This window comes from Saimiri boliviensis, chromosome 2 (assembly GCF_048565385.1).
Source record: "Saimiri boliviensis isolate mSaiBol1 chromosome 2, mSaiBol1.pri, whole genome shotgun sequence".
Classification (NCBI taxonomy): domain Eukaryota; kingdom Metazoa; phylum Chordata; class Mammalia; order Primates; family Cebidae; genus Saimiri; species Saimiri boliviensis.
In genome coordinates, this window is record NC_133450.1 from 221494941 (window position 1) to 221521506 (window position 26566).

A 26566-nucleotide genomic window follows, 5' to 3' on the forward strand; every position below is an offset into this window, starting at 1 on the left:
ACGGGGTTTCACCATGTTGACCAGGATGGTCTCGATCTCTCGACCTCGTGATCCACCCGCCTCGGCCTCCCAAAGTGCTGGGATTACAGGCTTGAGCCACCGCGCCCGGCCTATTTTTGTATTCTTAGTGGAGATGGGGTTTCATCATTGGGCAGGCTGGTCTTGAACTCTTGACCTCGTGATCCGCCTGCCTTGGCCTCCCAAAGTGCTGGGATTACAAGCTTGAGCCACCACACCCAGCCAGATTAGTGAGTACTTTTAAAGTGGAGTGTATAGACCGACTGTAGTTGGTGACATTGTGTGCTCAGATTCTACCCAGAGACAACCCTAAATAAAAATGGACTGGCTCCAACACTGAGAAGGAAAAAGTTATATGCAGGGAAGGGGGAAAATGTTTCCTCATGCAGCCTGTTGAGAAGTTTTAGGTAGTCTTTTTTTTTTTTTTTTTTTTTCTGAGACGGAGGTGTGATCTTGGCTCACTGCAACCTCCGCCTCCTGGGTTCAAACGATTTTCCTGCCTCAGTCTCCTGAGTAGCTGGGATTACAGGCATGCGCCAACACACCCATCTAATTTTGTGTTTTTAGTAGAGACAAGGTTTCCCCATGTTGGTCAGGCTGGTCTCCAACACCTGACCTCAGGTAATCTAGCCGCCTTGGCCTCCCAAAGTGCTGGGATTACAGAAGTGAGCCACTATGCCCAGCCGACACTTGTAGTCTTTTAAAGGCCAACTAGCTGAAGAGTTGGTATGCACTATTCATTGTCCATTGAATGCTAAACATAAATTTCCTAAGAATTCCAGTCTTATGAAGTATTATGACCATCAGAAGTAAGATGCAGCTACCTGGTCAGACTCATCCAGCAGCTGAGGACTTGGTTTCCCTGTGTAAGGTGGTGAAAAACACTTTTCAGGCCAGTTGTGGTGGCACATACCAGTAATCCCAGCACTTTGGGAGGCTGAGGTGGGGGGAATCACCTGAGGTCAAGAGTTCGAGACCAGCCTGGCCAACATGGCGAAACCCCATCTCTACTAAAAGTACAAAAAATTAGCCAGATATGGTGGCATGCGCCTGTAATCCCAGCTACTTAGGAGGCTGAGGCACAAGAATCGCTTGAACCCAGGAGGCGGAAGTTGCAGTGAGTCGAGAACAAGCCACTGCACTCCAGCCGGGCAATAGAGCTCTCTCAAAAACAAAACAAAAACACACAAAAAAACAGTTTACAAGCAAACTTGGGAAACCATCAAATTCAGCTTCCTGCCTGGATAAATGAGCCAAGAGTTGAGATGTGAACCCCTGCCTATGGAGGGTTATCTCAGATGACTCTTGGCTTCCAGAAGTAACATTTAGCCATCACCTCAAATACACATTTTAAAGTGTTAATTAATGGGTTGGACTGATTACACCATTGGAGAATTCCTAAAAGGTGGGGAAAGCTTGTTTGATTCCTGGGTTTTTGATGAGCTGCAGTGAGAAGCTGAGGGCTTTTTTACTTCTTTATTTTACTTTTTTTTTTTTTTTTTTTTTTTGAGACGGAGTCTCGCTCTGTTGCCCAGGCTGGAGTGCAGTGGCATGATCTTGGCTCACTACGACCTCCACCTCTCAGATTCAAGTGATTCTCTTGCCTCAGCCTCTCAAGTAGCTGGGATTACAGGCGTGCAACCACTATGCTTGGCTTATTTTTATATTTTTAGTAGAGACGGCGTTTCATTATGTTGGTCAGGCTGATCTTGAACTCCTGACCTCACAATCCGCCCACCTCAGCCTCCCAAAGTGCTGGGATTACAGTTGTGAGCCAGTGCCTGGCCTATTTTACTTTTTTAAGACATGGGGGTCTCACTATGTTGGCCAGGTTGGTTTTGAACTCTTAGGCCTCAAGCAATCCTGCCTCATCAGCTTCCCAGAGTTCTAGGATTACAGGCATGAGCCACCAAGCTTGGCTAGCTTTTTTGCTTCTAAATGATGGGTAATAACATTGACTCAGCTTGATTTTAATCCCCATTTTATTTATTTATTTTTCTTGAGATGGAATCTGACTCTTGCCCAGGCTAGAGTAGTGGCACGATCTTAACTCACTGCAACTTCCACCTCCTGGGTTCAGGCAATTTGCCTGCCTCAGCCTCCTAGTAGCAGGGACTACAGGCGTACACTACCACACCCGGCTAGTTTTAGTAAGTGCAGTGGCACGATCTTGGCTCACTGCAACCTCCGCCTCCTGGGTTCAAACGAGTCTCCTGCCTCAGCCTCCCAAGTAGCTGGGACTACAAGCATGCACCACCATGCCTGGCTGATTTTTTTTTTTTTTTTTTTAGACTGAGTCTTGCTCTGTTGCCAGACTAGAGTTCAGTGGTGTGGAGGTCCTGGCTCACTGCAACCTCTGACTCCCTGGTTCAAACTATTCTCCCACCTCAGCCTCCCGAGAAGCTGGGATTACAGGCCACCACGCCCCGCTAATTTTTGTATTTTTTTAGTAGAGATGGGGTTTCACCGTGTTGGCCAAGATGGTCTTGATCTCTGGCCTTGTGATCTGCCCGCCTCAACCTCCCAAAGTACTGGGATTACAGGTGTAAGCCACCATGCCCGGCTAATTTTTGTATTTTTAGTAGAGATGGGGTTTCACCATGTTGGTCAGACTGGTCTCGAACTCCTGACCTTATAATCCACCTGCCTAGGCCTCCCAAAGTGCTGAGATTACAGGGGTGACCCATCATGCCTGGCCTAGTTTTAGTATTTTTAAATTTTATTTTATTCATTTATTATTATTTTTGAGACAGTTTTGCCCTTATTGTCCAGGATGGAGTGTTGTGGTGCGATCTCAGCTCACTGCGACTTCTGCCACCCGGGTTCAGCCAATTCTCCTGCCTCAGCCTCCAGAGTAGCTGGGATTACAGGCATTTGCCACTATGCCCAGCTAATTTTTGTATTTTTAGTAGAGACAGGGTTTCACCATGTTTGCCAGCCTGGTCTCAAACTCCTGACCACAGGTGATCCACTTGCCTCGACCTCCCAAAGTGCTGGGATTACAGGTGTGAGCCATCACAACTGGTCTTTGTGTTTTTGGGGGGAGAAGGAGTTTTGCTGTTGTTACCCAGGCTGAATGAAGTGCAATGGTGCAATCTCAGGTCACTGCAACCTCCGCCTCCTGGGTTCAAGTAATTCTCCTGCCTCAGCCTCCCGAGTAGCTGGGACTACAGGCGTGCGTCACTATGCCCAGCTAATTTTTGTATTTTTAGTAGAGACGGGGTTTCACCATGTTGACAAGTATGGTCTCGATCTCGACCTCGTGATCCACCCGCCTCAGCCTCCCAAAGTGCTGGGATTAGAGGCGTGAGCCACCATGCCTGACCCCCTTCGTGTTTTTTTAGTAAAGATGGGGTTTCACCATGTTGGCCAGGCTGGTCTTGAACTCCTGACCTCAAGTGGTTTGCCCTCCTCATCCTCCCAAAGTGCTGGGATTACAGGCATGAGCCACTGTGCCCAGCTAACCCCCAAGTTAAAGAACCCATGTGAGGTGCTTGTGTTAAAGTCTAGACCTCAACAACTTTAATGTATAAATGTCACATTTTGCCTCTGGTTATGAAATCTGGGCCTGTTCACAGAGCCAAGTCGTCTTTGCTTATATGTCAGTGTCACTTGGTTGATTTCCCATAGCAGGACAACCCAGCATTGTCCATGGCTCTCCAATTTCACTTTTGTTTTCCAGTCCATTGTGAGGGAGGTAATCAGTGCAAAGCAAAACATGTGGCTTACTTCAATAAGAGCATCAGAGCCTGTCTGTTCCAAATCAGGGTCAGTATTTGACCCTTAGTCACCTTCCCACTTCCTGGAGGACACTCCTCCATGAAGTCCTGGCACAACCCCCCTAAATGCAGGATGCCAGAACCAGCTGAATGGCCTGGCACAGACTAGGCAGTGACCAGCACACCTCCGTCGGGCTCAGATAGTGGTATTTGATATTTCACCAGATGTAAATGTCTTTTTTCCCGTGTGGATGGATGGCCTTTGTAGGGTGAAGTCCTAAAAAGTGGCACAGGCTGAACCAGCAACCTCAGTCTGGTTAAGAGATGGGCCTGAGCCGGGCGCGGTGGCTCAAGCCTGTAATCCCAGCACTTTGGGAGGCCGAGGCGGGTGGATCACGAGGTCGAGTGTTCGAGACCATCCTGGTCGACATGGTGAAATCCCGTCTCTACTAAAAATACAAAAAATCAGCTGGGCATGGTGGCTCGTGCCTGTCATCCCAGCTACTCAGGAGGCTGAGGCAGGAGAATTGCCTGAACCCAGGAGGCGGAGATTGCGGTGAGCCGAGATCGCGCCATTGCACTCCAGCCTGGGTAACAAGAGCGAAACTCCGTCTCAAAAAGGAAAAAAAAAAAAAAAAAAAAAAAAAGAGATGGGCCTGAGAGAGGTCCGGTTCATTCACCTGTAATTTATCATAATTTTGGGTGAGGATTTACATTTTCCCCAAGTGTATGTTCTTTTTTTTTTTTTTTTTTTTTTTTTTTTTTTTTTTTTGAGATGGAGTTTCTTTCATGTTGCCCAGGCTGGAGTGCAATGGTGTGATCAGCCACCTCCGCCTCCCGAGTTTAAGCGATTCTCCTGCCTCAGCCTCCTGAGTAGTTGGGATTACAGACATGCACCACCACGCCTGGCTAAATGTGTATTTTTAATAGAGGTGCGGTTTCTCCATGTTGGTCAGGTTGGTCTCGAACTCCCGACCTCAGGTAATCTGCCTGCCTTGGCCTTCCAATGTGCTGGGACTACAGGCTTGAGCCACCGTGCCGGGTCAGTTCTTTTTTTTTTTTTTTTTTTTTTTTTTCAGACGGAGTCTGTCGCCCAGGCTGGAGTGCAGTGGCTCTATCTGAGGTCACTGCAATCTCCACCTCCCGAGTTCAAGTGATTTTCCTGCCTCAGCCTCTTGAGTAGCTGGGACTACAGTCGCGTGCCGCGACACCACACCCAACTAATTTTTGTATTTTTAGTAGAGATGGGGTTTCACCATTGGTCAGGCTGGTCTCGAACTCCTGACCTGATCCGTCCGCCTCCGGCTGCCAAACTGCGGGGATTATAGGTGTGAGCCAAGGTGCCCAGCCTAGTATACGTTCTTGTAATGACTAATACCTAGTTTGGGCCAACCACTCCGAGGAGAGAGACAATTTTGGATTGGCCCACATTACACCAACAACGTGCCAGACGAAGAGAGACTTGAGGGGCTTGGTCGAGGTCGTGGAGGGGCTCGAAGTTAGGGGCCTCCCCCCTTCCACCGCTGCACCCGGCTGGGCGACCCGGCTAGCCTCAGGGGGCGCTGTTCTTCCCACCCCCACCCCGGTCACCAACTGGCCGGAGCCTGCAGGCGCCGGGCGGGGAAGGCTGGAGGACCTGGGCGCCCGCGATGCTCCGCCTGAACGTCCATCTCGGGCATGCAGCGCGATCCCGCCCAGTGGGAACCGTGGCCGCCGAGGCCCGGGTGCTATGGCCAGAATCCCGCGGAATGTTGGATCAGAGGGAGCCGCTGGGGCGCGGGGCCTCGGGCTTGGGGTCCGGGGCGCTGGAGCGGTGCGGACGGGAGGCGGCGCTGGTCTCCCGGGTCCGGGCGGGCCAGCGGGTCTCGGGAGGGGGCGCCCGATCCCGCGTCTCCGGCGCCACTTCCCGGGAAGTTTCAAGTTTGAAAGTCCTGGCGGAGGGGCCGCGGCTTCCGGGACTGGAGTGGCGGAGAGGAGGGCCTGGAGCGGCCGGAGCGGCGCCATGGAGGAGGGGGCGCCGCGGCAGGTGAACCGCGCGCGAGGAATGCGCGGGACCGGGGGGTGCGGGAAGCCCGGGTCACCGCCCCGGCGCCCCAAACCGCGGCCGCGTGCCCCGCCCTGCCCCTCGCCCGCTCCCCTTCCCTGCTCCTGCCCCTGCTCCGACCCCGCGGCGCCCTCGCAGAGCCGACCTGAGCCCCGGTGCGGTCGTTCCTGGGCCCTGCAGCGTCTCCAAATCAGCCCCCGGCCGCATGTGCACCACCAGGGTGGGCCCCAGACTGTCCTAAAGTCGGTTTTCCCTGATGGGTCTCCAAGGCCGACGGGAATTAGCCGGGATAGGAAGTGCGGCCACGCGAGCCTGCGGGGATTAGAATGTGCGCTCAGCCCGGGGCGCAGTGTGTGCACGCTTGGCACTGGCGGGAGTCCCTCCCAGAGCACACCAGGCGAGAGGGGAGCGGCCTCCCTGGCGCCGGGGCGGGAACCCTCGAGTACACAGCGGGTTCTAGAATGCAGAGGGGGCCAGGTTTCCTGCTGGAGGTGGCAGTAGGTGCGCTTGGTGGAGGCAGAGGTGGTGTCCTGTCCCGGAGACAGTGGTGGGGAGGGGGACATTTGCGGACAGGAGCCGGTCCCCGCACAGAGCAGAAAGGAGGAGGTGTGAGTTTCCATGTCAGAGTTCTAACCCAGGGCAGACAGGACCATCGGAGTGTTTGGGGTGCCCGTAGACTCTTGAGTGCCCGATCCAGTTGCTTAGGCCGCCGTCTGGGCTGGGTCTGCCCCCTCTCACCCCCTTTCTCTGGAGGTCCTCCGCCTGTTCCAGAGGTAGCTTGTACACATTTTCCGATTTCCTTTGGGGCCCCGCCCTTCAGCGGCAGCTGAGTGACTCAGGACCCCGGTGGCCGGGCCCCCAGCTCCATGGGATCTTTGTTTGCTCCAGCCTTTGGCTCTGGCCCTGTGGCCTGGGGCGGTCAGAGGATTTCCTGAACCTCGCCCTTGCCCTCTGACAGTTGGGCCGGCAGGCCCCGATGAAGTCTGGGGTGGGGGTGGGGTTCCTGAGTCTGGGGTTGCAGCCCTTTCCACTGGGCTCAGGAGATGGAACACAGAGAGGTAAGGTGGGGTTCCTGCAAGAGCTCTTGTTGGGGGTATCGTGGGTTACCCCGGCCTGAGGTCACCTTTGGCACCGGTTGCTTTGAAATGCTGGTGACTGGAAAGGAGGTGTTCCTGGCTCCAGCCTGGGTGAAGCAGTGAGAGGGCCTCTACTTCCAGGAGCTGAGTGGGGAGTGGGCACCCGAGGACTCCCCAGTCCCTCTCTGTGCCTCTGCTTTGCTGCCTGCGGCATCGGGACATCAGGGGAACAAGCCCTGGCTCCCAGGCCCCTGGCCCCTTTCTCTTGTGGCTTTGTTTAACCCCTACTCAGCCTTGAGCTTTCCTGGGACTCTACTTTGGATTCCAGACTTAGAGAGAGCAACCTGATTACCCAGGGCTGCCAGGGACAGCTGGGGCCCAAGAGATGGTGGCCTCTCCTCAGTGTCTTGACTGTGGCCAGGTTACTTCACCTCTCTGGGCCTCAGTTTCCTCACTAGAAAATGGGGGGCGGGTAATAGGCTGGGTGTGGTGGCTCATGCCTGTAATCCCAGCACTTTGGGAGGCTGGGGCAGGCAGATCACCTCAGGTCGGGAGTTCAAGACCAGGCTGGCCAACATGGAGACACTCCTTCTCTACTGAAAATACAAAATTAGCCAGGCATGGTGGCGCATGCCTGTAATCCCAGCTACTAGGGAGGCTGAGGCAGGAGAATTGCTGGAACCTGAGAGGCAGAGGTTGCAGTGAGCTGAGATCGCCCCATTGCCCTCCAGCCTGGGCAACAAGAGTGAAAGTCTGTCTCAAAAAAAAAAAAAGAAAAGAAAAAAAAGAAAGAAAAAGAAAATGGGGATAATGACCACCACTACCGGGTGGGGTGGCTGGGAGGAGTGATGTGGTAATACATGCAGAGCTCTTAGAATAGAGCCTGGCACCCGTTTACCGTGTGAACAATCCTCCCAGCCCCACCCTTCTCTGCTGGGCAGAGGACAGGAGCCTGGCCTGGATGAGTGGCCTGGGAGTTTCCATCTGGCTCAGGCCTGAGCTCTAAGGGGAGAGAAGCTTCCCAAGCCCTGTGGGTGTCAGTCCTGGGTGCCGTCCTTTCCTCCGCCTCCATCTGCACTGAGCAGAAGCTGCTGGTGGCCGCAGCACCCCAAGACTGCTCTCCACCCTCTGCAGCCTGGACCGAGCCAGTGGCCCCCAGAGGATGAGAAGGAGGTGATCCGCCGGGCCATCCAGAAGGAGCTGAAGATCAAGGAGGGGGTGGAGAACCTGCGGCGCGTGGCCACAGACCGCCGCCACCTGGGCCACGTGCAGCAGCTGCTGCGGTCCTCCAACCGCCGCCTGGAGCAGCTGCATGGGGAGCTTCGGGAGCTGCACGCCCGAATCCTGCTGCCTGGCCCCGGGCCTGGCCTGGCTGGTGAGTGAGGAGCTGAGACCGTTCAGGACAGAAGGCTCCAGGCCCACCTGGCCCCTGGCCTTGGCCCTGGCCGCTGTGGCAAGACCACCTTACTTCCTGCCCATAAGAACAGTGGGGGAAGCCGGGCGCGGTGGCTGACGCCTGTAACTCCAGCACTTTGGGAGGCCGAGGCGGGTGGATCACAAGGTCAAGAGATCAAGACCATTCTGGTCAACAAGGTGAAAGCCCGTCTCTACTAAAAATACAAAATTTAGCTGGGCATGGTGGCACACGCCTGTAGTCCCAGCTACTTGGGAGGCTGAGGCAGGAGAACTGCTTGAACCCAGGAGGCAGAGGTTGCAGTGAGCCGAGATCGCGCCATTGCACTCCAGCCTGGGTAACAAGAGCGAAAACTCCGTCTCAAAAGAAAAAAAAAAAAACAAACAGTTGTGGGGGAAGGAGGAGAGGCCACAGTGTGGGTCTTGGCTCTGGGTGAGGGACCCATATGCTCCATATACCTGTGCACAGAGCCTGTGGCCTCGGGAACCCGGCCGTGGGCAGAGCAGCTCAGGGCTCGACACCTGGAGGCCCTCCAGAGGCAGCTGCAGGTGGAGCTGAAGGTGAAGCAGGGGGCTGAGAACATGACCCACACATGCGCCAGTGGCACCCCCAAGGTAAGGCCCTACAGTCTGATGACGAGGGCACCCTGGCCCCTGCTCTGATGGGGAAATGCAGGTCGGCCATTGAGCCCATAAGGGACACATTGTCCCGGACTGCAGCCTGAAGGGGAAAATATAGCCCCACACCCCAGCTGGGTAAGGAAGGCATGGCTGCAGCCCCTGGTGTGACAGAGAAGGCCTTGCCCTGGTCTAATGGGATCCCAGCCCAGCCCCAGTCCCAATTCCCAGCATGATGTGGGGAACCAGGCCTCAGTCCTTGTCTGACAGGAAGGCTTGGCTGTGGCCCTGATATGATGAGGGAGGCATGACCTTAGCCTTGATCTGAGGGGAGAGGCTTAGTTTAGCCCCTGCCCTGATCTAATGTGGGAGGCTCAGCCCCAGCCCTGATTGGTTGGGTGAGGCTTAGCCTCAGCTCTAGTCTGATGGGAGAGGCATGACCCCAGCACGGATATGAAAGCGGAGGCTTGACTCCAGCCCTTGTTGGTCTGATGGAAAAGGCTCCCCTGCCCCACCAACTAGTCCAACAAGGGAGGCTTGACTCTAGTGTCTGGCCAACTGAGTGAGGCTTGACTTTAACCCTGTTCTGATGGGGGAGACCCAGCTCCAGTACCTGGTCTGATGGGGGAGGCTGTGGCCCAGGCCTGGTCTGATGGGCTTATCTCACGACCGCATAGGAGAGGAAGCTCCTGGCAGCCGCCCAGCAGATGCTACGAGATAGCCAGCTGAAGGTGGCCCTGCTTCGGATGAAGATCAGCAGCCTGGAGGCCAGTGGGTCCCCAGAGCCAGGTAAGGCCTTGAGACACAGGGAGGGCGGAGCAGGGCAGAGCAGGGCCTGAGGGCTGCCCTCCTCCCCACAGGGCCTGAGCTGCTGGCGGACGAGCTACAGCATCGACTGCATGTTGAGGCAGCCGTGGCCGAGGGCGCCAAGAACGTGGTGAAACTGCTCGGTAGCCGGAGAACGCAGGACCGCAAGGCGCTGGCTGAGGTCAGGTCCCAGCACTGGCCCTCTACTAAGGCTGGCTTGTTCCCTATGCCACCCTCTGCAGGGGCATGAAGGGAGGGTGGCTGTGGAGAAGCAGAAGACACCTTCTGTTGAGACTTCAGGTGGAAGGTGGCTCTGGGTGGACTGGGCTTCTGCCCCCTGCCACACACCCCATGGACCTGGCTCTCCCTGTGTCCCCTCTGCAGGCTCAGGCCCAGCTCCAGGAGTCCTCCCAGAAACTGGACCTCCTGCGGCTGGCCTTGGAGCAGCTGCTGGAGCGACTGCCTCCCACCCACCCTTTGCGCAGCAGAGTGGCCCGAGAGCTGCGGACTGCGGTCCCTGGATACCCCCAGCCTTCAGGGACACCTGTGAAGCCCACTGCCCTGACAGGTAGCCAGGGTTCCTCCCCCTTCAGAGTTCTTATCTTTGTGGGGGGACCCGGAAGCACAAGGAACTCTGGGGGAGAGTTCCAATCCTGTCCCCACCACCCACTACCAGCGTGACTGTGGGAAACTGACATTCCTTCTCCAAACCTCAGTTTATCCATCTGTAAAATGGGAATGATAATAGGACCTACCTTATAGGGTTGCTATGTTGCGTGTGATGTGTTAAGCACAGTGCCTAGCACAGTCAGCCCTCAGATAGTGTAGCTTTTATTTATATAAATAACCAGGATAATGCTTAAAGCACTGGTTTTAGGAAGCTTGTAGCCCTGGAAAGCTTGATACCCAGCACTGGGCAGCTTGGACTATTAGAAAGTTTTCTAGGTCAGGCTTGGTGGCTCACACCTGTAATCCTAGCACTTTGGGAGGCCAAGGCTGGTGGATCACAAGGTCAGGCTGGCCAAGATAGTGAAACCTAATCTCTACTAAAAATGCAAAAATTAGCCAGATGTGGTGGTAGGTACCTGTAATCCCAGCTGCTTGGGAGGCTGAGACACAGAATTGCTTGAACCTGGGAGGCAGAGGTTGCAGTGAGCTGAGACTGGGCCACTGCACTCCAACCTGGGCAACAGAGTGAGTCTCCATCTCAAAAAAAAGAAAAAAGAAAAGAAAATTTCCTTGGGTCAGAAGCCATGGCTCATGTCTGTAATCCCAGCACTTTGGAAGTCTGAGGCAGATGGAGGTCAGGAGTTCAAGACCAGCCTGGCCAACATGGTGAAATCCTGTCTCTACTAAAAATACAAAAAGTGGCTGGGCGTGGTGGCACATGCCTGTAGTCCCAGCTACTTGGGAGGCTGAGGCAGGAGAATCCCTTGAATCCAGGAAATGAGGCTGCAGTGAGCTGAGATAGCACCACTGTACTCCAGCCTGGGCAACAGGGCAAGACTCTTTCTCAAAAAAAAAAAAAAAAAAATGGCTGGGTACAGTGGCTCATGCTTATAGTTCCTGCACTTTGGGAGGCCAATGTGGGCGGATTATGAGGTCAGGAGTTCAAGACCAACCTGGCCAACATGGTGAAACCCCATCTATACTAAAAATACAAAAATTAGCCAGGCATAGTGGCAGGTGCCTATAATCTCAGCTACTCAGGAGGCTGAGGCACGAGAATCTCTTGAGCCCAGGAGGCGGAGGTTACAGTGAGCCAAGATCGAGCCATTGCACTCCAGCCTGGGCAGCAGAGCATGACTCTGTCTTAAAAAAAAAAAAAACAAAAAAACAAGAGTTTTCTTGGAGAAATAATAACAATGAAATTAAACTAAAATGGCTGGGTACAGTTGGCTCACACCTGTAATCCTAGCACTTTAGGAGGCTGAGACATGTGGATCACTTGAGTCCAGGAGTTTGAGACCAGCCTGGGTAACATGACAAAACTCCAACTCTACAAAAAATACAAAAATTATCTGGGTATGATGGTTCATACCTATAGTCCCAACTACTTGGGAGGTTGAGGTGGGAGGATCGCTTGAGCCCAGGGAGGCTGAGACCACAGTGAGCCATGATCACGCCACTGCATTCTAGTCTAGACCATGGAGTGAGAACTTGTCTTTTAAAAAAAAAAAAAAAAAAGGCCAGGTGCAGTGGCTCACGTCTGTAATCCCAACACTTTGGGAGGCTGATACTAAATTAGTCGGGTGTGGTGGCATATGCCTGTAATCACAGCTACTGGAGAGGCTAAGGCAGAAGAATCGCTTCAACCCAAGAGGCGGACGTTGCGATGAGCCGAGATTGTGCCACAAAAAAAAATTAAAAAACGGCCGGGCGCGGTGGCTCACGCCTGTAATCCCAGCACTTTGCGAGGCCAAGGCGGGCAGATCACGAGGTCAGGAGATCGAGACCATCCTGGCCAGCATATTGAAACCCTGTCTTTACTAAAAATATAAAAATTAGCTGGGCATGGTGGTGCGTTCCTGTATTCCCAGCTACCTGGGAGGCTGAGGCAGGAGAATCGCTTGAACCTGGGAAGTGGAGTTTACAGTGAGCCGAGATTGCACCACTGCACTCTAGCCTTGCAACAGAGAGAGACTCTGGCTCAAAAAAAAAAAAAAAAAAAAAAAAAAAATTAAAATAAAAAAGCAAAAATTAGCTGGGTGTGGTGGTGCATGCCTGTAATCCCAGCTACTTGAGAGGCTGAGTCAGGAGAATCTCTTGAACCTAGCAGGCAGAGGTTGCAGTGAGCCGAGATTGCGCCACTGCACTCCAGCGTGGGCACCAAAGCAAGACTCCGTCTCAAAAAAAAAAAAAGTGCTGGGCGTGGTGGCTCAAGCCTGTAATCCCAGCACTTTGGGAGGCCAAGGCGGGTGGATCACGAGGTCGAGAGATCGAGACCATCCTGGCATCTCTACTAAAAATATAAAAAACTAGCTGGGCGTGGTGGCGCGTGCCTGTAATCCCAGCTACTCGGGAGGCTGAGGCAGGAGAATTGCCTGAGCCCAGGAGGCGGAGGTTGCGGTGAGCCAAGATCACACCATTGCACTCCAGCCTGGGTAACAAGAGCAAAAACTCCATCTCAAAAAAAAAAAAAAAAAGTTTTCTTATCTTGTACTGAGATCTGTCTCCTTGTAATAGCAGCCAAATTGTAATCAACAAATAATCTCAGAGCATGGGCTTTGAAGCCCTGAGCTCCCCACCGATACAGTGTGAGCTGGAAAGGCCAGCGCCTGCCCACACAGAGCACTGCTGCAGAACAGACTGACCCATTCCATTGTGAGCAGAGCTGAGAAGAGGGAATGCAGGCTGAGGATGGTGCCCTCTCACCTGGCCTTGGGGAATCAAGGAATGTTTTCTTTCTGTATTTTTGAGATGGAGTCTCGCACTGTCGCTTAGACTGGAGTCCAGTGGCGTGATATTGGCTTACTGCAACCTCTACCTCCTGGGTTCAAGCAATTCTCCCACCTCAGCTTTGTGATTAGCTGTGATTACAGGTGCATACCACCATGACTGGCTACCTTTTGTATTATTAGTAGAGACAGAGTTTCGCCATGTTGGCCAGGCTGGTCTCAAACTCCTGACCTCAGGTGATCTGCCTGCCCCAGCCTCCCAAAGTGCTGGGATTACAGGCATGAGCCACCACTCCCAGCCCAGGGAATGTTTATTGTAGAGGAGGTGGTGTCTTGGCCTTGAAGAACTTACATGGGAGTACTTATGGCCAAGTGGGCAAGTTGAGGAACGCAGAAGAAACAGCTTGTTAAAATGTCTAGAATTCAGCTACTCAGGGCTGCCCTATATCCTGTGTCCTGGCTAAACACCCCAGTTACTCGAATTGTCCTTCCTAAGGTAATCTTTCTACCCTGGACCCCTGCCTTTGTTTACAGGGTCTCTCTGAGTGTAACCCCCCAAAGCCCAGACTCTCCCTAAGTGATGCTCTTGGGCCCACTTCGTGCCATCAAAAGCTGCTCTATCCCCACTGCTTTCTCTTTCTTTTTTTTTTTTTTTATTGAGATGGAGTTTTGCTCTTGTTGCCCAGGCTGCAGTGCAATGGTGTGATCTCAGCTCACCGCAACCTCCACGGTTGTTAATTCAAGCAATTCTCCTGCCTCAGCCTCCCGAGTAGCTGGGATTGCAGGCAGGCGCTACCACGCCCAGCTAATTTTTGTAGTTTTAGTAGAGACGGGGTTTCTCCATGTTGGCCAGACTGGTCTCGAACTCCTGGCCTTGTGATCCACATGAACTTACTCCGCTGGCAAAACACATTTTATGTCTGTTGGGGATGTTGGGGCCGAGCTGGGACTAACTTCCATGTTCAGATGGGGAAACTGAGACCCAGGGAGCATGTGGGTCAGGACAGGAAGCCAGGCTTCTCGCTCCCTGTCCTAAGCTCTTGTCCTTGCCACAGTGCTCTCTAGGCCCCAGCTCTGGGCAGCGTCCTGTCATGTGTGGCGGCTCTGTGCAGCCTGGCTGAGGTCTGAGGTCTGAGCCTGTGTCCCTGCCACTCCAGCACGTGGAGGGGAAAGCCAGTTGCTCTGCCCTGGAAAGGGGTGGCTGCTATGGAAAAGCATGCAGTGTGGGACAAGGTGGCTCCTCACCTGGCACTGGCCAAGTCAGAGGCCTCCCAGGGTGTCATCGGGGTCCAAGGGCACCCTTTGGGGTGGCTCGTGGTGTTTGGGAGCGGCAGTGGGGGCAGCAGGCTCCTGTGCAGGCACTCCAGGGCACCATACTGGGTGAGGCTCCTCAGGTAGCTGCCCGGGCCTTGGGTGGGTAGGGTCTGGGTTCAGCCACCTCCTGGGGAGGGTGGCCTTCCTGGGTCCCAGGACACCTTGGTGGTGGCAGTGGGAAGATGGCATCTGACAGCGCCCCGCACCCTCCCTCCCCACAGGGACGTTGCAGGTTCGTCTCCTAGGCTGTGAACAGTTGCTGACCACCGTGCCTGGACGCTCCCCGGTGGCCGCGCTGGCTGGCAGCCCTTCCGAGGGCTGGCTTCGGACCAGGGCCAAGCAGCAGCGAGGCCGAGGCGAGCTTGCCAGTGAGTAGTGAAGGAGCTTGGTGGAGGAGCAGGAGAGCCCTGCTCCTGGCCTGCCCTGAGCCCGGCTCTGGCCCTGCAGGCGAGGTGCTGGCCGTGCTAAAGGTGGACAACCGCGTTGTGGGCCAGACGAGTTGGGGGCAGGTGGCTGAACAGTCCTGGAACCAGACCTTCGTCATCCCACTGGAGCGAGTAAGGCTGGCCTTTGTTTGGTCAGGGGTGCCCTTGGGCTGTGGGGCAGAAGGCTGCCTGGATCGGGGCTGGTCTTGCACCCCACTCTTCAGCCTGCCCTCCCCAATACAGGCCCGTGAGCTGGAGATTGGGGTGCATTGGCGGGACTGGCGGCAGCTCTGTGGCGTGGCCTTCCTGAGACTTGAGGACTTCCTGGACAATGCCTGTCACCAACTGTCCCTCAGCCTGGTACCGCAGGGGCTGCTTTTTGCCCAGGTGCTCACTGCCTCCGCCCTCTGACCTGGCGGGCTCCGGGGAATCAGGGCCAGGAAGGCCTTTGAGATCAATGCACTGCACGTAAGTGCAGAGATTGAGGACCAGAGAGTCTCCAAGAATAAGGACTCCTAGCCACCCTCTCGGTGCTGCATCTGGAGGCCTGGGTCCTTGTCCTGACTGCCCTGCCTCAGAAGTGACCCTGGACAAGTGGCTCTTCCCTGGGCCTCTGTTTCCCCACTATTACCAATGAGGACATTGAATCTGTTTCTGTGGGTCCTTCTGGCTCTTGTGTCTGTTTACACTGGGGGCCTGGGCTGGGATCGCAGGGGCAGAGGAGATGCCGTGGCAGAAGTGGGAGGCGACTGGTCTGCAACCCTGACCCCGCCCCTGCAGGTGACCTTCTGCGATCCTGTCATTGAGAGGCGGCCCCGGCTGCGGAGGCAGAAACGCATCTTCTCTAAACGCAGAGGTGTGGAGGGAATGGGGGCTGTGTGCGAGGGAGTAGGGCGGGGGCCCTGGGGAGACTGAGCTCCCCTTTTTCTCCCAGGCCAGGACTTCCTAAGGGCTTCGCAGATGAACCTCAGCATGGCAGCCTGGGGGCGTCTCGTCATGAACCTACTGCCCCCTTGCAGCTCCCCGAGCACCATCAGCCCTCCCAAAGGGTGCCCTCGGACCCCGGCAACACCTCGAGAGGCCTCTGACCCTCCCACCCCCAGGTGAGGAGTGCCCTCCCCTAGACTGCATGCTTCTCTGTGCGGCTGCCTCACTCTGAGTCCAGGCAGTGTCTGTCTGTCTGTCTGTCTGTCCACATTGCTCAGTCCTCAACCCTCTGTCCGTCTCACTTTGGGGAAGTGTGTCAATCCTGCCGGCTCTTTGATCTGCCAGTGCTGGGCCCTGTGTCTACTTCCTCTCTACAGTAATTTCCTGCCCAAGAAGACCCCCTTGGGCGAAGAGATGATGCCCCCACCCAAGCCTCCACGCCTCTACCTCCCCCAGGAGCCAACATCCGAGGAGACTCCGGTGAGGGGCTGGCAGGACTAGTGGCTCCTGGGGGCGACCAGGGCTGGTCAGGTCACCCAGGCGTGGGGTAGCCGGCCTGGAGGGAAAGAGAGAAGGAAGCCCCGCCCCGCCCTGAGCTTCTGTGTCTTCGCAGCGCACCAAACGCCCCCATATGGAGCCTAGGACTCGGCGTGGGCCGTCTTCGCCAGCCTCCTCCACCAGGTACCCTGATCCTGTGCATCTGCACGTTTGAGACGTTCGTCTGCTTGCTTGAACGTTTGTGTATCCATTTGTACGTTACTCCCTGGCTGCCTGGTGGATGCACTGGCTGGCTCTCCTGGTCGAATTTGCTAAGTCCACATTATTGAGCTCCAGCTGTATGCCAGCTTCTAGAAGCCCTTACTACAGGGCTTTCTTATGAGCCCATAGGTCAGGAAAGCCCAGGACTGGGGATGGGAGGCTTGGAGTGGCTCTGGGTGGGGACACAGTCCTTGTCCTAGGGGGCTTCCTGTACAATTTTTTTTTTTTTTTTTTGAGACAGAGTCTCTCTCTGTTGCCAAGTTGGAGTGCAGTGGGGTGATCTCGGCTCACTGCAACCTCCGCCTCCCAGGTTCAAGTGATTCTCCTGCCTCAGCCTCCCAGTAGCTGGGACTACAGATGCATGCCACCATGCCCAGCTAATTTTTGTATTTTTTTTAGTAGAGACAGGGTTTCAGCATGCTGGCCAGGATGATCTCGAACTCCTGACCTTGTGATCTGCCAGCCTTGGCCTCCCAAAGTGCTGGGATTATAGGCGTGAGCCACTGCGCCCGGCCTGTACTGTCTCTTTCTTTGCAGGAAACCGCCTCGGCTTCAGGACTTCCGCTGCTTGGCTGTGCTGGGCCGGGGACACTTTGGGAAGGTAGTGGGCTGAAGCCGGTGCTGCCGTGGGACAGAGTTGGGGGCCTCATCGCATGAGCCAGGAGGACCTGATCTGTGGGTGTGGTGGCGGAGGCTCCCTGGTGCGGCCCACCTGGAGCCCAACCTCGCTCTGGCCTCAGGTCCTCCTGGTCCAGTTCAAGGGGACGGGGAAATACTACGCCATCAAAGCGCTGAAGAAGCAGGAGGTGCTCGGCCGGGACGAGATAGACAGGTGTGTGGGGGCGCCACAGGGCACCCGGGATGTCTGGCCTGGGCTACAGCATCTAGAGGAGAGTGAAAGGCTCCTAGGGCTTTAGAGAGGTGACCCCGTGGGGGCCAGCCAGGCCTGCATCCTCTTTCGGCACCTGCAGTAGTTAACTGTTTCCTTGAGCAGGTCCCCTCTTCTCTCTGTCAGTTTACTCTACTGTAAAACGGGGGCATTGATAGCTGTGCAGGTTCAGAGGCTCTTATGAGCCCCTGACATATAGAAACCATCACTCTGTGGCCAGGCGCAGTGGCTCATGCATGTGATCCCGGCACTTTGGGAGGCCAAGACAGGTAGATCACTTGAGTGAAGGAGTTCGAGACCAATCTGAACCACATGGTGAAACCCCATCTACAAGAAATAGCTGGGCATGATGGCATGCACCTTGAGTCACTCAGCTACTTGGGAGTCTGAGGTGAAAGGATTGCTTGAGCTCAGGAGGTGGAAGTTATAGTTATTACCAGAGATCTCCAGCCTGGGCGACAAAATGAGACCTCATCTAAAAAAAGAATAATAAATCAAAAACAGGCCGGGCACGGTGGCTCAAGCCTGTAATCCCAGCACTTTGGGAGGCCGAGGCGGGTGGATCACGAGGTCAAGAGATCAAGACCATCCTGGCCAACATGGTGAAAACCCATCTCTACTAAAAATACAAAAATTAGCTGGGCATGGTGGCATGTGCTTGTAGTCCCAGCTACTTGGGAGGCTGAGGCAGGAGAATCGCCTGAACCTGGGAGGCGGAGGTTGCGGTGAGCTGATATCACGCCATTGCACTCCAGCCTGGCAACAGAGTGAGACTGCATCTCGAGGAAAATAAAAGGGCTGGGTGTGGTGGTTTATGCTTCCAGCATTCTGGAAGGCTGAAGCAGGTGGATAACTTGAGGCCAAGAGTTTGAGACCAGCCTGGGCAACATGGTGAAATCCTGTCTCTACTAAAAATATAAAAATTAGCTGGGCGTATTAGCACACACCTGTAATCCCAGCTACTTAGGAGGGTGATGTAGGAGAATCGCTTGAATTTGGGAGGCAGAGGTTGCCGTGAACCAAGATCGCATCGCTGCACCAGCCCAGGTGACAGAGCAAGATTCTGTCTCAAAAACAAACAAAAAAAGAAACCGTCATCCTACCCTCCTGGCACTTTGGCTGAGGGCACAGGGAGCCGGGGGTGTTGTGCAGGGCACAGGGCACAGCCAGGGGACGTTTTCCTTCCCTCCAAGACTCTTGCTCTCTCCTGCAGCCTGTACTGCGAGAAGCGGATCCTGGAGGCTGTGGGTCGCACAGGGCACCCCTTCCTGCTCTCCCTCCTTGCGTGCTTCCAGACCTCCAGCCATGCCTGCTTCGTGACTGAGTTTGTGCCCGGTGGTGACCTCATGATGCAGATCCACGAGGATGTCTTCCCGGAGCCCCAGGCCCGGTGGGTTCCATCCCTCCTGTCTGCTTCTTCCAACAAACTTTGCCTGCTTCCCTACCTCCTGCTTTCTCCAGGGGCCGGGCAGCAGAGGAGCAGGAGTCAGAGGCCTTGGCTCACATCCTGGCACCAACTGACAGCATTTGTGACCCTGGGCATTAGCTTATGAAGCTGTGCATTAGGTTTTTGTTTTTGAGACAGAGTCTTGCTCGGTCACACAGGCTGGAGTGCAGTGGCGTGATCTTGGCTCATTGCAATCTCCACCTCCTGGGTCCAAGCAATTCTCCTGCCTCAGCCTCCCAAGTAGCTGGGATTACAGGCACCTGCCACCACACTTGGCTAATTTTTGTATTTTTAGTAGAGACAGGTTTCGCCATGTTGGCCAGGCTGGTCTTGAACTCATGACCTCATGATCTGCCCACCTTAGCCTCCCAAAGTGCTGGGATTACAGGTGTGAGTCACCACACCTGGCAAGTCTCAGATCTTTATTTGAAAAATAGGCATGACTGTCTGGGCGCAGTGGCTCATGCCTATAATCCCACACTTTGGGAGGCCAAGGCGAGTGGATCACCTGAGGTCAGGAGTTTGAGACCAGCCTGACCAACATGGAGAAACCCCTACTAAAAATACAAAATTAGCCAAGTATGGTGGTGCATGCCTGTAATACCAGCCACTTGGGAGGCCGAGGCAGGAGAATCACTTGAACCTGGGAGACAGAGGTTGCAATGAGCCAAGACTGAGCCATTGCACTCTAGCCTGGGAAACAAGAGTGAAACTCTGTCTCAAAAAAAAAAAAAAAAAAAAAAGAAAAACAGGCATTATTGGCCAGGTACCTGTAATCCCAGCACTTTGGGAGGCTGAGGCAGGCAGATCACCTGTGAGGAGTTCGTGACCATCCTGGCCAACATGGTGAAACCATGTCTCTACTAAAAATATAAAAATTAGCCAGGCATGGTGATGCACGCCTGTAGTCCCAGCTACTTGGGAGTCTGAGGCAGGAGAATCGCTTGAACCTAGGAGGTGTAGGTTGCAGTGAGCCAAGATCCTGCCACTGCCCAGCCTGGGTGACAGAGTAAGACTCTGTCTCAAAAAAAAAAAAAAAAAAAAAAGGCTGGGTGCGGTGGCTCATGCCTGTAATCCTACACTTTGGGAGGCAGAGGTAGACAGAGCACAAAATCAAGAGATTGAGACCATCCTGGCCAACATGGTGAAACCATGTCTCTACTAAAAAAAAAAAAAAAGGCCGGGCGCGGTGGCTCAAGCCTGTAATCCCAGCACTTTGGGAGGCCGAGGCGGGTGGATCACGAGGTCGAGAGATCGAGACCATCCTGGTCAACATGGTGAATCCCCGTCTCTACTAAAAATACAAAAAATTAGCTGGGCATGGTGGCGCGTGCCTGTAATCCCAGCTACTCAGGAGGCTGAGGCAGGAGAATTGCCTGAACCCAGGAGGCGGAGGTTGCGGTGAGCCGAGATCGCGCCATTGCACTCCAGCCTGGGTAACAAGAGCGAAACTCCGTCTCAAAAAAAAAAAAAAAAAAAAAAAAAAATTAGCTGGGCATAGTGGTGGGCACTTGTAATTATAGCTACTCGGGAGGCTGAGGCAGGAGAATCACTTGAACCTGGGAGGCGGAGGTTACAGTGAGCCGAGATCATACCACTGCCCTCCAGGCTGGTGACAGAACAGAAAAAAAAAGAAAGAAAGAAAAGTAGGCATGATTATAAAAATCAACTGCAGGTCGCTATGCGCACACTTGGTCCCTGAGCCCAGGAAGGGCAGGGTGGGAGTGCACAGCAACCTTGGGGCAGCCTTGGGACTGTTGGAGCACCTGGGCATGATGCTTGTCCCAGTCTCACTCACCTCTGACTCTGGCTGGGACATCCTGGTGCCTCCCTGCCCGGCCTCCGTGGTGCGTGTCTTGGGCCTGAGTTCTTTCATAACCACTCCTGCAGCTTCTACCTGGCTTGTGTTGTCCTGGGGCTGCAGTTCTTACATGAGAAGAAGATCATTTACAGGTGACTTTTGTCCAGGGCTGCCTGGGGGTGGTGGTGAGGTGGGTGAGGACGAAGACACCGCCTCCCTCCTGTCTGGGCTGCTCCAGGGGCAGTTGCTGTTCCCTGGGTCTAAGCCCTGCTCAGCCCCTTTGACCTGCACCCTTGCCCTCAGGGATCTGAAGTTGGATAATCTTCTGCTGGACGCTCAGGGATTTCTGAAGATCGCAGACTTTGGACTCTGCAAGGAAGGTGGGGGCCGCCCATTGGGATCCACATCTCCAGCCTCGTCTACTCAGCCTGGCCAACAGGGTTATGGGCACATGGCATCTCCCAAGAAATCTCCCCACCCACGGATGCCCTGATTCCCCCACCCCAGACCTCATTCCAGGGGACAGCTGGGCACGCTGGCCCTTTCTTCCCAGCCCTCGAAGCTTGTAGAGATCCCTGGCCTGCCTTTGGCCCGAGGTAGAGCCTGTGGTCAGGGCTGGGAGAGGAGCCTGAGTTCTGCCTTCTGTGACCTTAGCCTGTGAGCCTGAAGTTGAATGGCGGCGTAAACATTCCCACTTCCTTGGGTACAGGGCAGGGCTTGGCATAGGCTCAGCTGCCTGCATCATAAGGCTGGGCCGTTGAGGTTTTTGTGAATAGGCCACAGCAAGCAGCTATTGGTGTGTGTGTTGGTTTGCAGGGATTGGCTTTGGGGACCGGACTAGCACCTTCTGTGGCACCCCGGAGTTCCTGGCTCCCGAGGTGCTGACACAGGAGGCGTATACTCGGGCTGTGGACTGGTGGGGGCTGGGCGTGCTGCTCTATGAGATGCTGGTGGGCGAGGTGAGTGCTGGAGCGTGCTGCCTGGGCCTCTGGGTTGGGGTCAGGGGGCCGTACATCCCACTGAGCCCCATCTCCACAGTGCCCGTTCCCAGGGGACACCGAGGAGGAGGTGTTTGATTGCATCGTGAACACGGATGCCCCCTACCCTGGCTTTCTGTCAGTGCAAGGGCTTGAGCTCATTCAGAAGGTAAGCACTGCAGGGCTGGGACTGGGTTGGGTGGCCCCTCAAGGCCCCTGTGCCCTCTTCCATGGGACAGCAGACCCCCTGACACCCATCCTTGGAGCCCTCTGGGCCAGCGCGCTTGGGTCGTGCGGATGGCAGCGATGCCTGGGGCTGAATGCCCTAAGTGAGCGCCCATCCTATTGCCCAGCTCCTCCAGAAGTGCCCGGAGAAGCGCCTCGGGGCGGGGGAGCAGGATGCCGAGGAGATCAAGGTCCAGCCATTCTTCAGGGTGAGTGGCTGGGGTGGCAGTGGTCCCCTGTGCCTGGCAGGGTGGGTGGCATGCAGTGACTCCTGGGGTTGACATTCCCGCCGTCTCAGGCACCTCTCCTTTTCCTCCAGACCATCAACTGGCAGGCCCTGCTTGCCCGCACCGTCCGGCCCCCCTTCGTGCCCACCCTCTATGGCCCTGCGGACCTGCGCTACTTTGAGGATGAATTCACAGGGCTGCCGCCTGCCCTGACCCCACCTGCACCCCACAGCCCCCTCACTGCCTGCCAACAGGCCGCCTTCCAGGACTTCGACTTTGTGTCAGAGCGATTCCTGGAGCCCTGAGGGCGTCTCCTTGCACCTCTGCCCCCTACTCCCACAGACTGTTAGAGCCTCTGCTTACCCACCTGTGTGCCCTGCCTGGAGGCCCAGGACTTGCTTGGCCTTTATGAGCCCTTGGGACTCAAGGTGGCAGCCATGGGTCCTCTGTCATGGGCTTTGCTCAGTGTCCCTGGGCAAAGTGTGTCCCCTCCCCCTCCAGCTTGCCCTCCTCTACCTCCCAATGAGACCTGGCCCAGAAAGGGTGCCACAGCGAGGAGTGATACGATTTGTCTTTTTAAGATTTGACTTGCTTTATAGATTATTAAATTCATACATGTGCACTGGCGGCAGCCTGGGCTGGGTTGGGCTGGGGTGGAGCCCGAGGTCTGCTTGGGCCTGAGCTGCCCACAGGTCTTCTTCTCCTTCTTCCTTGGATGGTAGAACTGCCCAGCGAGGCAGGATCTGTCTGTCTTGAAGCTCCGTTCTGGGGCCTGAGGAGTGGGCAGGAATGAGCAGCCCCAGGCCCTCCGAGGGCTGACCCCAGCTGGGAACAGGCCCCGTGGTTTTCAGGCACAGGACGGCAGCCCGGCCTCCAGCGACCCTAAACAGCTGGGCTGCTGCCCTCCTCCTCCTCCTCAGCCCAGAGGGTCTCCCAGGACCCCGAGGGCCATCCGCAGAAGAAGTGGGCCAGGTTGCGGGTCAGGCCCCGGTCAAAGGGGTTGCCGGGGTGCTGGCGGAGATAGGCGATGTGGTGTGAGGACATGAACTCCCAGGTGGTGGTGTTGCTGGCCACCAGGTAGAGGTGCGAGGCGAGGAGCAGGCTGGCCACCAATGAGAAGAGGGACAGCAGTAGGAAGGTGGCAAACAGGAGCCCACTGGACCGCAGCCACAGCCCCCAGGGCTGGAAGAATCGGAGGCCTGACCTGCGGTGCAGGGGACAGGGGCCTGCTGTTGGGGAGGGCTGGGGAGCTCTTCCCTCCCTGTGCCGGGTCCCTGGGAGCCCTGGCTCTGTCCACCCCTGTGGACGCATGCATCCCACCGTCTTCCCACGCCCCGGGCAGCACCTACCATGCCAGGTAGAGGCCCCACAGAAGCACCAGCAGCTGCAGCACCAGGTAGACCACAAAGAGTGGGTGGTTGCGCTCCCCCACGCAGTTCTCCATCCAGGGGCAGTGGTGGTCGTAGCGGCGGACGCAGCGGCGGCACTCACGGCAGTGCCGAGCCCGCAGGGGTTGCTGTGGGCATGGAGGAGAGTGGGGACTCCGTGCCAGCCCCGCGGTGGGCCCACCGCTGAGGGGGGAATCAGGGCCTGAATCTGGAAGGCCTTCTTGGAGGAGGGGTGAGGCCCAGGCAGTGGGGCAGGAGGAGGTTGAGGAGTCTCAGCTTTGGCCCAACCTCTCCCACGGGGGTTCCTGCCTCACTCACCAGTACCAGGCAGTATCTGCAGCGCCGAAGAGGGATGGCGGGAGGAACCATGGCTGTCTGCTCCTCTTTGATCTCCTCCTGGAATGAGGGGCGGGGTGTAAGACACGGTCCCCTTGGGAGACAGGTGGCACTGGTGAGCAGCTCCCCTAGGGGCCAGCTTAGCTCTGGGTGTGCAGTTTGGGGCCCATCCCATGCAGAATGGAGGTGAGGGTGTGGCAGAGCGCCCTGGACTGAGGGGAGCTGTGTGATGCTTGTCAGTCTCTTCCTTCTCTGGCCCCAGCAGTTTCCTTGATAATGTAGGCTGGAGCTCTAGGACTGGCAAGAGGATGCACTGAGCTGCCCCCACAAGAGCTGCAGCACAGAACCTGGCATGTGGACTGTGCTGGTGTTGAGTCCCTGTGGGTGAGAGTCGGGGTCCCTGGTTACCTGAGGCTGGGGCTGCACATTCACGTAGCCAGGGTCCATGAGTGACACAGCGAGGTAGAGCAGCAGGGAGCCCAGCACCAGGAGCAGAAAGGTGAGCGGCAGGAGCAGCTCCCCCTGCTCCTCCCATTGCCGAAGCTCTGGAGAGGCCAGAGAGCACAGTGAGGCTGGGCTGGGCAGAAGAGGGGTGGATGGGGCTGGGGTGCAGCTGGAGGTGGGGAAGTGTGTTCCTGGCTGAGCGAAGGCCTGGAAAGGCTGGTTCCATGAGTGGCTGTGTGTGGCCACCAGTTCATCTGTACTTTATCTGGAGGGTCAGAGGGAACCATGGAAGGTTATAGGGCCAGATATGTTTTGGAAAACCTCATTGCTAGAGAAATGGATCGGGGGAAGCCTGGGGGCAGAGAATCTGGCCAGAAGGAAGAAGAGGGTACCTGCAAAGGCCTGGCAGGGAGTGAGAGAGGAAGGAATAGACAGGGGACTTCTGGGTGAAGGAAGGCAGACCTGACTGGATGTGGGGGAGAGGGAGGAGGGGTCCAGGGTCTCTGGCTCTGCCATGGTGAGAGACTGGCCAGGTCTGAAATGCTTGAGAGAGCTATGTGGGGGAGGGTGCAGCCCGCAGGCTCAGATGCTGCAGAGGGGCATAAGGCATGTCCAGTGGGCTTCAGCACATGGAGGCGACAGTAGGTTGGGGAGGTGGGGTGCAGGGCAAGGAATGAGGGGGCATGAGACCACCAGACAGCAGAGTGTGGACAAATCCAGTGTCCCTTGGTTGTAAGAAGGAGCAGAGATAAAAGGGTGGCTTTTTGAGAGGGGTTCTTTTCTCATAGGGAGACCTGAGCAAGTTTTTAGGCTAAAGGGTGAAGGTGGTGGAGGAGGTTTGAGGTCTTGGGAGTAAAGCCAGAAGGGGCCCCAGTCCAGAAACTGAGGCTGGACCACCATGGAAGGAGAGCTGGGGGCTGCCGTGGGTGACAGTGGGGGAGGCTGCCTGTGTGTGGCTGGTGAGGCGCTGGATAGGGGGCTACTGAAGGAAATGGAGGTGGGTGGGTGGGTGAATGGGTGTTCCTGTGGGAAGACGGGAGATGGGCCGCATCCCTGGGATGTTCTCTTGCCTGAGGGGTTGCCTGGACTTGGGCAGTTAGTGGCCATGGGGGTGTGGAGGGTGTGGGTGTGGGCAGAATGCCAATCTTTGCATATAGTTGAGCTGCGTAATCGTATGGATGGCAAGATTTGGGGTCAGTTCCTGGGAAGGATCATGTGGGTCCCAGGATCGGGGGACATGGGGTTCAAGTCGGTCCTTGGATCTGGTGGGCACCGGCTAGGTCCTGGGATGGACAGGGCATCTGGCAGTGATCAGGAAGATGCTGGGGTTAATTAGGGATCGACGGGGTATCAGGCGGAGAGCAGGTGGCTCTTGGAATGATAGATGGGGAGGGGGCTTCAGGAGCTGGCGGAGATCCGGCCAATCCCAGGATCTCCAGGGATTAGGTGGGGGACCCAGTAAGACCCGAACGTCTGGGGAACCACGCGGGATCGGGTGGGTCCGGGGTCGCTCGGGGTCCGGCTCACCGGTATCGTGCAGGAAGAGCACCAGCGTGATCCCCCATGTCAGCACGGTATGCCCGGTCCGCACCAAGACCCCAGGGCTAAGGAGCGCCCAGGGCGCCATCGCCTCGGCCCGGGTCCCACCCGGAAGAAGCGCCCAGAGAGGCGGGCCCTCCGAGGGAGGGGCACAGGGCCACCCGGGGATTGGTGAATCCGGGAGGCGGGCGGGGCCGGACTGGGTCATGGAGGCTGCCTATTGGATGGCAGCTGCGGCCGAGTGGGCCCTCAAGCCAACAGGTGCCTGAAGAGGCTGAGGGCGGGGCCGGCGCGCGCGCGCGCAGCTGGTAACTCCCCCAACACCAGCCCCACCCGCCAGGTAACTTTTGAAAGCACGAGAGCGCGCGCGCGCCTCCTCGGCCCTCTCCTGTACCCGCCCCCATAGCCTCGCGCATGCGCAGAGCTCCCTGGGCGCTTCAAAGATCCCGCCGCTTGCTTTGAGTCCGGGAGGCAAAATTGTGCCCATTTTAAAGATGTGATGATTAAGGTCTCGAGAGGGCCAGGGGTCGCCCAAGGTTGCTCTGTGGTGACAGCTTTACCTCTTTGCTATTTATCATCAGCTATTGCAAACGGACGAGAGAAAAATGGAGGTATGTGGGGCACATTCCGACTATGGGTGATACAAGTTAGGCGGGAGTCAGAAATACCAGCACTGCCCCTTCCTACCCAAGTGACCCTGGGCGAGTTACTGAGCCCCTCTGAGCTGTTTTCTGTTCTCTATAAGGACGCTGTCAGTAGTGCCTCCCTCCTAAGG

At 56.0% G+C, this 26566-nt stretch overlaps 2 protein-coding genes across 6 annotated transcripts; one reads left to right on the forward strand and one right to left on the reverse strand.

Annotated features, from left to right (window-relative positions):
* The first annotated feature begins 5317 nt into the window (after positions 1-5317).
* PKN3 (protein kinase N3) lies at positions 5318-22706 on the forward strand. Of its 4 annotated transcripts, none has more exons than XM_003940037.4 (22): positions 5318-5763; positions 7992-8232; positions 8740-8885; positions 9566-9677; positions 9749-9876; positions 10080-10263; positions 14629-14775; positions 14855-14964; positions 15076-15219; positions 15613-15688; positions 15767-15935; positions 16137-16239; positions 16373-16440; positions 17056-17119; positions 17259-17350; positions 18621-18797; positions 20745-20807; positions 20959-21035; positions 21472-21614; positions 21694-21801; positions 21986-22066; positions 22177-22706. In XM_003940037.4, exons 1-22 carry the CDS (start codon positions 5467-5469, stop codon positions 22387-22389), a joined length of 2943 nt encoding a protein of 980 aa, XP_003940086.2. In that variant the 5' UTR covers positions 5318-5466; the 3' UTR covers positions 22390-22706. The 4 variants fall into 4 exon arrangements, with proteins under 4 accessions (XP_003940086.2, XP_039330587.1, XP_010349065.2 ...); XM_039474653.2 differs by having other exon boundaries at positions 5405-5763; positions 21986-22019; positions 22174-22366; XM_010350763.3 differs by having other exon boundaries at positions 5407-5763; positions 15076-15192.
* On the reverse strand, positions 22652-25928 carry ZDHHC12 (zDHHC palmitoyltransferase 12). Of its 2 annotated transcripts, none has more exons than XM_003940038.4 (5): positions 25780-25928; positions 24217-24353; positions 23791-23868; positions 23434-23600; positions 22652-23288 (listed from the first exon to the last, which is right to left on the reverse strand). In XM_003940038.4, exons 1-5 carry the CDS (start codon positions 25877-25879, stop codon positions 22967-22969), a joined length of 804 nt encoding a protein of 267 aa, XP_003940087.2. In that variant the 5' UTR covers positions 25880-25928; the 3' UTR covers positions 22652-22966. The 2 variants fall into 2 exon arrangements, with proteins under 2 accessions (XP_003940087.2, XP_074251524.1); XM_074395423.1 differs by having other exon boundaries at positions 22977-23266.
* Between the last annotated feature and the right edge of the window lie 638 nt (positions 25929-26566).

Excerpts from the sequence above, each read along its gene's own strand:
- PKN3 (XM_003940037.4), top strand. The coding sequence starts at position 5,467 with ATGGCCAGAATCCCGCGGAATGTTGGATCAGAGGGAGCCGCTGGGGCG. Across the intron at positions 9,877-10,079 it reads ACCGCAAGGCGCTGGCTGAG|GCTCAGGCCCAGCTCCAGGA; the intron begins GTCAGGTCCCAG and ends TCCCCTCTGCAG. Across the intron at positions 18,798-20,744 it reads TTCCCGGAGCCCCAGGCCCG|CTTCTACCTGGCTTGTGTTG; the intron begins GTGGGTTCCATC and ends CCACTCCTGCAG.
- ZDHHC12 (XM_003940038.4), bottom strand. The coding sequence starts at position 25,879 with ATGGCGCCCTGGGCGCTCCTTAGCCCTGGGGTCTTGGTGCGGACCGGG. Across the intron at positions 24,354-25,779 it reads GCTCTTCCTGCACGATACCG|AGCTTCGGCAATGGGAGGAG; the intron begins GTGAGCCGGACC and ends TGGCCTCTCCAG. Across the intron at positions 23,869-24,216 it reads ATGTGCAGCCCCAGCCTCAG|GAGGAGATCAAAGAGGAGCA; the intron begins GTAACCAGGGAC and ends CCCTCATTCCAG.